Source organism: Bos indicus, chromosome X, assembly GCF_029378745.1.
Source record: "Bos indicus isolate NIAB-ARS_2022 breed Sahiwal x Tharparkar chromosome X, NIAB-ARS_B.indTharparkar_mat_pri_1.0, whole genome shotgun sequence".
NCBI classification, from domain to species: domain Eukaryota; kingdom Metazoa; phylum Chordata; class Mammalia; order Artiodactyla; family Bovidae; genus Bos; species Bos indicus.
In genome coordinates, this window is record NC_091789.1 from 77,233,738 (window position 1) to 77,245,626 (window position 11,889).

General features: G+C 36.9%; 1 protein-coding gene across 1 annotated transcript; it reads left to right on the top strand.

Annotated features, from left to right (window-relative positions):
* The first annotated feature begins 283 nt into the window (after window positions 1-283).
* Window positions 284-11,466, top strand: HMGN5 (high mobility group nucleosome binding domain 5). Its single transcript, XM_019956493.2, has 6 exons — window positions 284-423; window positions 2,858-2,887; window positions 3,440-3,469; window positions 3,759-3,812; window positions 6,222-6,356; window positions 8,962-11,466. Exons 1-6 carry the CDS (start codon window positions 409-411, stop codon window positions 9,595-9,597), a joined length of 900 nt encoding a protein of 299 aa, XP_019812052.2. The 5' UTR covers window positions 284-408; the 3' UTR covers window positions 9,598-11,466.
* The last annotated feature ends 423 nt before the right edge of the window (window positions 11,467-11,889 follow it).

Sequence of the window (11,889 nt, forward strand, 5' to 3'; positions counted from 1 at the left end):
CAATCCCAGCTTTCCCGCCAGCTTTATGCTTCAGACCTTTGTGTCCACTAAGTCAAGGTGCTCCTCTACCCCACCAGCAGTTGGAGCAGGCAGCCTTCGAGGGCTTCGAGAGTCGGTGGGCCACGCCCCCTGGGCTGGTCACTCCCCTTATTGGTCTAACAGCCTGTCACTCCAGTTTGGCTCCCACTTCTGCTAACCATTCACGTAGCTTGGTTGTGTCTTGGTGCGTTTAATGTTGCCAATAACGAGAGGTTTGTTTTTTTGGGGGGGCGGGGGGGGGGGGGAAGCAAGTACAGGTCGTACTTTAATTAGTTCATTGAAAACTCAGTTGCTCTCTGAGCGGTCGTGTAGAGACTGCTTTCGGCTTTTTTTTCTGCTGACTGCTAAGATCTATAGAGAGCTGCAACAATGCCCAAAAGAAAGGTAAGTGAAATAGGAAGATAGAAGGGGTATTAGCGAATGAAATACATATTTCCTAATCGGCAGACTTTTTAAAAAAGCATTTTGGCGTCTAGTTCGATTTCGTGAGGTGCCTAAGGGGAGGGAAGGGCAAATATCGGTTAGTATAAGGTTGAGGATGGTCTTTCACGCAACTAGTAGTTCACTTTTGGCTTGTTTTGTTTAAGGGAAAGAATCGCTTGAGAGGTGTCTCCGCGCTGAATTACAAACAGCCATAACGCTGTGCTGTCGCTTCCTACCCCACCCCCTTTCCTCCGCTTACCCTATTGGAGAACTCTTCTTCCAACCACACTTTCAGGCACTAATTTTCTCCTCAGCCTCCAGCTTTCCTCCGGGAACCGTCCTGTTTTGGGGAACGAAGGCCATGGCTTTCTCCCGTATTTATTTGCCTTTGTTCTTCAAGTTTTCTTTTTCTTTTTTTTCCCTCCTCCACTTCTTGTCAAGCCAGATGGCTTTGCAGTGGTAATCCTGCGCCATCAGGCGGCGCAGACTTCAAATTGTCCTGAAGAAGGTAAAAATTCACCGCTGTAATAGCAACTTTAGGCCCGAGAGGTCTGAGACTCTTCAAGCTCACTGTCTAAAGGTGGAAGAATGATAAGAGAAATGCGTCAGATAAACTATTGCTGATCTTGGGGTAGCGTGGATTTGCTCACTTTAGACACGAAGAATTGATAGGAGCTATTCAAGGGCTGCTGCTGCTGCTGCTGCTAAGTCGCTTCAGTCGTGTCTGACTCTCTGCGACCCCATAGATGGCAGCCCACTAGGCTCCTCTGTCCCTGGGATTCTCCAGGCAAGAATACTGGAGTGGGTTGCCATTTCCTTCTCCAATGCATGAAAGTGAAAAGTGAAAGTGAAGTCGCTCAGTCGTGCCCGACTGTTAGCGACCCCATGGACTGCAGCCTACCAGGCTCCTCCTGGTCTCCTGCAAACCCTCACTTAAAAAATCATGACTCCTGCCTTGGACAAGAAAGAAATCACACTCGGTGTTGATTTGTTTGTTTGTTGGGGAGCGGGGTCCCTTAGAAGTGAAATCGATAGCTGTTTTGTTGCTTGATAAAATTGTAAAATACTGTGCTATTGTAAGGCGTTATGATTTTAAGTATTATTCCTCTCTATTCGTTTGTCTTCCCTATTTTTAGAAATAGGAATAAGACTGAAATTCCCCGGTGCTCTGAGGCTGTATGATTCATGCAATAGTTATACTAATTCCCAGTCTAAAAGGACAGAAAGCAATGGTTTCTAATCACCAACCCCCTTCCTGTGATTCCCGCCGCTGCGCTTTTCTAGGCTTGTGCAATGGATCTTGCGATTTTACAGAGCTGACAGCAACCTTGTAGCAGGTAGTGGCGGGAAGTTTTAAAATCCGCAGCCGGCTTCTCAATAAAACGCGCTGACGTTGTAACAAAGAGGTAAACCCTCCGCAGCCGCAAAGCATTGTGGGGATTGTAGTTCTTGTCTCCAGAACGTGGAGGCGATAAGCGAGCGTCAGATAAGTACAATTATATCTCAAGCATGAGGCTAAACAGACGGGAAAATTGCATGAAACTCCGCCCTTCATTCTGCTCGCCCTCCCTCATCCTGTTTGGCTTTAACACGGGCTACAACAGGTGGATTTTAAAATTAAAGTTTGTTTTTAGGAGATAACAGTTTATACAAAAGGACGAAATTGACTATCAGTTGTATAAACATGTCTTGGGAATTCATTTGCATCTTGGTGTACATTTGCACCTAGATAGCATATTCAAAAGCAGAGACATTACTTTGCTAACAAAGGTCCGGCTAGTCAAGGCTATGGTTTTTCCTGTGGTCATGTATGAATGTGAGAGTTGGACTGTGAAGAAGGCTGAGCGCCGAAGAATTGATGCTTTTGAACTGTGGTGTTGGAGAAGACTCGTGAGAGTCCCTTGGACTGCAAGGAGATCCAACCAGTCCATTCTGAAGGAGATTAGCCCTGGGATTTCTTTGGAGGGAATGATGCTGAAGCTGAAACTCCAGTACTTTGGCCACCTCATGTGAAGAGCTGACTCATTGGAAAAGACTCTGATGCTGGGAGGGATTGGGGGCAGGAGGAGAAGGGGACGACAGAGGATGAGATGGCTGGATGGCTTCACTGACTCGATGGATGTGCGTCTGGGTGAACTCTGGGAGTTGGTGATGGACAGGGAGGCCTGGCGTGCTGCAATTCATGGGGTCGCAAAGAGTCAGACACGACTGAGCGACTAAACTGAACTGAACTGAGACAGCATGCTACTTGGCAATAACGGGTGGCTACTTGAGCAGAAGTTCAGGAAAAAGTCGTAAGCTGTTATATTGCAGACTGCAATCTATAGGTAATATATTCAGATCTATACATTTATATCAATGACCTTATTTCTGTGTGGTTTTCTCCCCTGTATAGCCTGCAGGTCAAGGTGATATGAAGCAAGAGGTGAGTTTCTTTAGTTTTAGAGTCTGTCTGAAAAAATTCACTTGTTCTATAAAATTGACACATAAGCAACTAAAACCTAAATGCTTGTTAGTGTATTTGTACCATATGAGTACCAATATGGTATGCCAGTGGTATCTCTCATAAATAGTAGGTAGTAAAAACTCCAAACTTCTTGGGACTTGGGATGGTATTGTGTTTAAGATCTGGAGAGAGCTTCTTCCTTTTAACTAAAGAATTGCTTTGTCAGTTTCCAAAAAGGGCTTTATTTTCATTTCTAAATATACTGTTACTAGCCATTGTGATGATTTAGCCTAACAATTGAAATTTAATTTGGAATTTTTTTCTTAAGCATATGAAGGGTCCAGAGAAGGGAAAAATCAAAACTTGTATTTTTATTAGTGCAATGATACATTCTAATCAAGCTCACGATACTTGTTAATGACAACATATATATATATATAGTGTTACACTAAATATTTTCACCACAATATAAATATTTCTAGTTTTGTGTATCCATAATTCTCTTAACTGATAATTATTTTTAACTTATAGCCAAAGAGAAGATCAGCCAGATTGTCTGCTGTAAGTAGTCTTTATAAAAATTTGCCCTGTATAGTAAAATGTAATTTTAGACTTCAGAGGATCCTGGACAATGTGAGTCATTTAATACAAGATTTATTTTTGATGTTTTAAGAAAAACTTTCTCACCAAGGAAATATTTTTGTCCTAGTTTTCAGTTTGAACAACACTCATTTATTTTAATCACAAAGTTGAATTTCAGTTAGTGATCTTTCTTCAATTATGATGTCTTCTCTTTCTTCCCCCATGATTTGCACTTCTTCTTCTTCTTCCTTTTTTTTTTTTTTTTCAGTTGCCTGTGCCCATTATACCAGATTTGAAGTCCAAAAGAACATCAACTCCAAGGGTAAGTATTCAGCAAGCAATATTGAGAGAAACTTGCTTTACTTCAGAAATAATTTTTTGGAAAGGCATACAAGTTAATCATTTTGCTTTGTTTTCTTTTCAGTTAGTCATATATTACATTATTTGTTGTTGTTGTGATTTGGTTGCTAAGTCATGTCCGACTATTTTGCAATACCATGGGCTGTAGCTCGCCAGGCTCCTCTATCCATGGGATTTACCAGGCAAGAATACTGGAGTGGGTTGCCATTTGCTTCTCCAGGGGATCTTCCCAACCCATGGATCAAACCTGCCTCTCCAACATCGGCAGGTAGATACTTTACCACTAAACCACCAGGGAAGCCCCATATTACATTATACATCATACCATATGGTACATGTCAGCCCTTTGAGTAGGAAATATTTGTTTGTGTTCTGTGGTTGTCTATTGTATATTAACATTTTCCCTAGGAAGAGACAAAACAAAAATTTAGTTGGATAGGGCCATAAAATGTACATGCTTTTGAATTCATACAGTTACAATACCAATATTCCTGGGAAAACACAAGGTATAAACTGTAGTAACCAAAGTAATGTTTTGTGATAATAATAGTAACTAACATTTGATAATACTGAACAATTTGCAAAGCACTTTCACATACATTATTTTCAAATGCACACAATTGATTTTATATAGGGTTCTATGTTCTGGTGTTGTGACTAGAAAAATATTAAAAATAGAGATAGCCTCAATATTAAGCTTACTTTTCCCCCTATATTTACCTTTATTTACATGTAAATGTTTGTGAATATAATATGATTTTATTTCTTTTTAGAATTCTTTATTGAGGCATTGTTGATGTTTTAAGGATAGGTGGAATTCTTTAATTTAATTTTATTTTTATTGGAGGACAATTACATTATGATATAGTGTTGTTTTCTGCCATATATTAACATGAATCAGCCATAGGAATACATATGATATATGTCCCCTCCCTCTTAAACCCCTCTCCTTCCCCATCTCACCCCTCTGGGTTGAAATAGAGCACTGGCTTTGGGTTGAATTCTTAACATCATGAAACATTAAGGCTAGCAGAAACGTTAGAAATCATCTAATCTCATAATTTTGTGATTGAAGAAACTACATTACAGTTGTATTCATAAAATGCTTTAAAATCCTTGATTAAGAGACCTTGCTAAAACTATGGCCATAGTTTTATTAATCACAGTAAATGACAACAGAAGAGAAAGTTTCTATTTGGTTTTTCTCTATTTCACATTTCAAGGTCACTATTTATAAAATTAAATACTCAACTTATAAGTTGTTAAAATAGTAAACACTGTTTATTTCTTCTTTTAAAAAAAGTGCTAGAATAAAACATAATATAAAAACACTTCACCCTCCTTGGCTCTCAGTTTCTCATATGTTGAAAGGATAATAATATATCTATATTGCATTTTACAGTTTCCAAAGTAATTTCACATATATTTTATCATTTGCTTCTTACAACATCCTGGTAAGTAGGTGGTATCACTCTCTCTTACGTTTGAAAAAATAAACACAGAGAAATTTATGCTTTTGCTCAAGGTCACATCAAGCAAGAAACAGATCCAGATTTAAAACATGTTTGCTGGCCCCTTAATCCAGTGCTCTTTCTACCACATACACACATAGGGCAAAGAGCTTTCTTGCAAAGAAATTATGATTCAAATCATTCTAAAACGTGTAGCCCTAAATATTGTATCACTAATATCCCCAAGTGATTTCTTTTAAATGTCTTTAAATTGGTGCTGTCCCTAAGTTAGTATTTTTCATAATTATTACCAGTGGAGGCTCTGCAATCAAAAACCCTGTTGCTAATTATTAGACATGACAGGGATAAACTGGTCCCCTCTAATCAAAGATAATTAATTTATCAAATTTTAACCTGATGCTGACAATTGGCCCTGAGTACTGTACTCTTGCCTGGAAAATCCCATGAATGGAGGAGACTGGTAGGCTGCAGTCCATGGGGTCGCTGAGAGTCGGACACGACTGAGCGACTTCACGTTCACTCTTCACTTTCATGCATTGGAGAAGGAAATGGCAACCCACTCCAGTGTTCTTGCCTGGAGAATACCAGGGACGGGGGAGCCTGGTGGGCTGCCGTCTATGGGGTCTTACAGAGTCGGACAAGCGACTTAGCAGCAGCAGCAACAGCAGCAGCTACTGGTAAGCATTCTAACTTGTTACTTTTCATCTGAGAGAAACTTTGATTTATATAACAGGAATAGTATTTGTTTTAATGCCATTTCAAGTTTATAATGGCACTGAAAGTATTTTAAAGCTTTTCCATAAACTGTTACAACAGTTGGTAAAATAATTGTCCCATTTAATCAACATACCAATTAAATTGTGTATTTATCTTTTTATTTTTTGTGTGCTGCTGGACAGAAAATGAAGACCAAAAATGATATGATGGGGAAAAACACAGATGCAAGTGCCAAAACCATAGCTGAAACCAAGAAAGAAGATGTTAAAGACTACAACAACGAAACTGCTGAAAATGGAGGGGCCAAAATTATAGAGGTATATTCCAATTTGTCCATTTGAAAGTTTAACAATGGGTTCAACTGAAAGAAATCTTGTTTGCCTTGTAGTTTAAAAGCTGAGAAACATTAAATGAGTATGTCTCCATAGTGTCTTAGTCTGTTCAGGCTGCTGTAACAAAACACCACAGACTGGGTGGCTTATAAATAGCAGAAATTTATTTCTCCTTTAGTTCTAAAGGCTGGGAAGTCCAAGATCAAGGTACCAACATTTTTGGTATCTGCTGAGGACCTGCACAATTGCACTCATCTCACACACTAGTAAAGTAATGCTCAAAATTCTCCAAGCCCGGCTTCAACAGTAGGTGAACTGTGAACTTCCAAATGTTCAAGCTGGTTTTAGAAAAGGCAGAGGAACCAGAGATCAAATTGCCAACATCTGCTGGATCATCAAAAAAGCAAAAGAGTTCCAGAAAAACATCTATTTCTGCTTTATTGACTATGCCAAAGCCTTTGACATGTGGATCACAATAAACTGTGGAAAATTCTGAAAGAGATGGGAATACCAGATCACCTGACCTGCCTCTTGAGAAATCTGTATGCAGGTCAGGAAGCAAGAGTTAGAACTGGACATGGAACAACAGACTGGTTCCAAATAGGAAAAGGAGTACGTCAAGGCTGTATATTGTCACCCTGCTTATTTAACTTATATGCAGAGTACATCATGAGAAATGCTGGGCTGGAAGAAACACAAGCTGGAATAAAGACTGCCGGGAGAAATATCAATAACCTCAGATATGCCAATGACACCACCCTTATTGCAGAAAGTGAAGAAGAAGAACTAAAAAGCCTCTTGATGAAAGTGAAAGAGAAGAGTGAAAAAGTTGGCTTAAAGCTCAACATTCAGAAAACTAAGATCATGGCATACAGTCCCATCACTTCATGGCAAATAGATGGGGAAACAGTAGAAACAGTGGCTGACTTTATTTTGGGGGGCTCCAAAATCACTGTAGATGGTGATTGCAGCCATGAAATTATGACTCTAACTCCTTGGAAAGAAAGTTTTGACCAACCTAGATAGCATATTAAAAAGCAGAGACGTTACTTCATCAACAAAGGTCCATCTAGTCAAGGCTATAGGTTTTCCAGTGGTCATGTATGGGTGTGAGAGCTGGACTATAAGGAAAGCTGAGCGCCAAAGAATTGATGCTTTTGAACTGTGGTGTTGGAAAAGACTCTTCAGAGTCCCTTGGACTGCAAGGAGATCCAACCAGTCCATCCTAAAGGAGATCAGTCCTGGCTGTTCATTGGAAGGACTGATGTTGAAGCTGAAACTCCAATACTTTGGCCACCTGATGCGAAGTGCTGACTCATTTGAAAAGACCCTGATGCTGGGGAAGATTGAAGGCAGGAGGAGAAGGGGACAACAGAGGATGAAATGGTTGGATGGTATCACTGATTCAATGGACATGATTTTGGGTAACTTCCAGGAGTTGGTGATGGACAGGGTGGCCTGGTGTGCTGTGGTTCATGGGGTCGCAAAGAGTCAGACACGACTGAATGACTTAACTGAACTGAACTGAACAGAGGACCTGCTTCGTGGTCTATGGATAGCAGTCTTCTTGCTGTGTCCTGACACCATAGAAAGGGTGAGAGAGCTCTCTGGGGCCTCTTTTATAAGGATATAAATCCCTTTCATGAGGGCTCTACCCTCATAACCTAATCACCTCTCACTGACCTCACCTCCAAATACCATCACATTGGAAATTAGGTTTCATCATATGAATTTTGAGGGACACATACATTCTGTGTACAGCATATAGTATAGTGGTAAATAAGAGAAAAAGAAAGAAAATGAATTTAATATTTGAGAATTTTCAGGAATGGGTATGGGAGCAGTGGGTTAGCACTGATATTAATAGAACAATGCCAGTGATCATGACTTGATAATCTAATGACTGTCCTGTTAAATATAGACTGATCCTCTATTCCTTTTGTCAGTACATGGGCTATTTATAAATGCCTTTTCAAGATCATATGAGTCTTTTTCCCTCTTCAGATTGCAAAGCAAATCAGTATGTTTATTTTTCCAATAGATCTTGCTTTGCATATTTATCTTATCACATTTTTCAATATTATAATTAAAACAATGAAAATGGGATTTAATGCCAAATCTATAAAGCAAACCTGTGCATATAGGGAAAATCTTTGTAACTGATCCTATGATATCTGGTAAAAGACTTTTCAACTAACTTTTTACAAAGTAAAACTAAATATCACCAATATAGAAATAAAATGTATTATTTCTTCAAGAAATATATTTTGTATATGTGTATACCACTCATTGAGAATTATTGATAGAGAATATGTCATTTTTTTCTGTATTTACTCTGTTTCCTCATATTTGTAATGAAAATTATTTATATGAATAGGTTTTTCCAAATTTATTGTTCCAAATATCTATTTGTGCATGATTATGTAGAGATACTTTAATTAATCCTATTTCATATAATACTTCCTTATGACATGTTGTTTAGGAGGCCTTTTCCACAGGGAAAGTACTTTCTTTAATAAGATAGCTATAATTCTGTCTTGGTTCCATATTTACAAATATAGTCTTGTTTTTTGTTCTATGTTCATTATAGGCACCAGTTCCTGAAAGAGAAATAGAGGAAATAAAAGAAGAAAAAATTGAAGATATCAAAGAAGAAGGAGAAGAAAAGAAAGAGGCAATGGCAAAAGATGGAAAAGAAGATGAAAAAGAAGATCAAAAAGGAGATGGAGATCAAAATAAGGAAGAAGTGAAAGGAAAAGATGTAGAGGAGGACAAAGATGGAAAAGGGAAAGAAGATGAAAAAAAAGATGAAGATGGAAAAGAGGAAGAAGACAAGAAAGAAACTGGAGATGGAAAAGAGGGTAAAGATAAGAAAGGGAAAGGAGAAGATGGTAAAGAGGAAGAAGATGAAAAAGAAAAAAGAGATAAAAAAGAGAATGAAGATGGGAAAGGGAAAGGAGAAGATGGCAAAGAATCTGAAGATGGAAAAGATAAAAGAGATGGAAAAAAGGGAGAAGCTGGAAAAAAGGATGAAGATAGAAAAAGGGATGATGGTGGAAATGAGAAGGAAGATGAAAAAAAGAAAAAAGGAAAAGAGAAAGAAAATGGAAAAGAAGATGGAGGAGATGTAAAAGATGAAAGCAAAGCTGAAATTGGAAAAGAAATAATCAAAAGAGAAGAGGTCAAAAAAGAAGATGGAAAAAAAGAGTCTCAGAGTATTGCATAAAGCTGCCCTATATGGTTTCATAGTTTGGTAATATATACCTCTATGTTATAATGTTAATACAGATGAATATTTTTATCAAGTATTTTATAGACACAGCTTTTCTTTAACATCAATTTAGTTTCAATTTTGTTTCATCTTCATACTGTTCATTAGTCACAAAGTTCCTAACATTGAATTATTATCTATAAACTTTGTGATTATAATGGTGGAATATATAGAAAAAATATGCTTTCAAAATATGCTTTGTCAGTGAATACCCTTTTCTGTAATTTATATGTTAAATCTTTGAATTTTAATTTTACTCCTATATGTAATAATTTCAAAAATTGGAGAGATCCCAAAAGAATTTCCTCAAAAATTCTTGTGGTTCTCTAGGTTGTTTTTATAAAGAAAGTGAATTATTTTCATGTAATGGTAAGAGAATTATCTTTCCCAAATATAACTGTAATATTACTTGGGAAAAATGCAATTGAAATTCCATTTTTAAAAGAAATACAAATGTTTATTTCAGAACGGAAGTTCTGATAATATGTGTATTCACAACATTTTATTGGATTTATCTTAATAAATTATCTTCAAAGATGATTGTAGTTTGTTATATCTCCAAAATTGCAGTTAGTGAAATATTATAATGCTGTTTTTTCTATTGTGATGTTCATGAAAATATTTTTAAGAATTTTCACTGAGATAAAATAAGCATAAAATTCACCATTTCAGCCATTTCAAAATGTATGATTCTCTGGTTTTAGTATATTCACAATGTTGTGCAACCACTATCACTATCCACTGTCTAATCCCATGTATTTTCATCACCAAAATAATTGATGACATATCTAAGAATCTGGAGTTGCCAAACTCCAGGTCACAAAGATGTATACCCATATAAAGAGTTTTATAATTTTATCTTTTGCATTTAGGCTTTTGATACATCTTGTGTTAAATTTTGTGTATGGTGTGAAGTAGGATCCCGGATTAATTCATTTGCAAGCACTATTTCTTGAAAAGACTATTTCCCCTTTGGATGATCTTGGCACTGTTCAAAAATCAATAGACCATAGTGCACTGATTTATTTTTGGACTCTCAGTTTTATACCACTGATCTTTATACCATGATGATCTTTCATCATGTCAGTACCACGCTTTTGACTACTATAACATTATATTAAGTTTTGACATTAGAAAGTATATGTTCTTCGACTTTGTTCCCAGTCCCTTACAATTTTTATGAGTTTTAGAATCATCACGTATGTTTCTACAAAATAAAAGGCAGTTGGAATTTGATAGAGATCATAATAGTATGAAAATAAATTTGAGGAACATTGCCATATTAACAAAATTTCCTTCCAATCCATGAACACGGATGTCTTTCCATTTATTTAAGGTGTCTTTAATTTCTTTTTTAAATAATACAGTATTTTTATTGAGGTAAAAATAAAATAATGTAAAATTTGTCATCTTATTCATTTTTTAAGTCTAAAGTTCCGTGGTTCTAAGTTTATTTGTAGTGCTATGAAATAGTTCTCCAGAAGTTTTTCATCTTGCAAATGTGAATCTATACCCAAGAGCAATTTCTTTCCATAGTATTTATAGTTCTTCATGTACACATTTTGTACTTCCTTGATCAAATTTATTCCTAAGTGTTTTATCATTTTTGAAGCTATAATGAATTGTTTTCTTGATTTCAATTTAGTATTGTTTACTGCTAGTGTATAGAAATACAACTGAGTTTTTAATGTTGATCTATTATCTGCATTTTTTCTAAACTTATATATGAGAATTACCAGGTATTTTTTGGCTTCCTTATAGTTTCCTCTGTTTATAAAATCATGTCATCTGCAAATAGAGATTAAAATACCTCTTTCTTTCCAACTTGGATGTCTTTATGTCTTTTTTTCCTGCCTAATTTCCTTGGCTTCACAAATATTAAGAATAAAAAAGAAAATGCACAAATTCAGAAGTCCAGCTTTCAAAGCATAGGCTTCTGAGTCTACATCTTTCCCAAGGCTGGCAGGGCCTGCACCATTTCCTACCCTGTCTCAGAACAATGTTATAGTAATCAAAACAAACTTAAAGGGGCTGGTTTGGTTAAATATCTAGGTAACTTGCCTAGATCCCCACTTCCTAGCCAGATACTGCAACCACAAAAAATGTATTCAACTTCTAGCACAGAATTTGCTATTTTAAGCACCTTGATCTCCTTTATTGCCAAGGTTAAAATAAAAATAACAATCTTGGGTTCCTCTTTAAAAACTCATCCCAGGTGACTGGCAGAACTGTGGTAATGAGCAATCT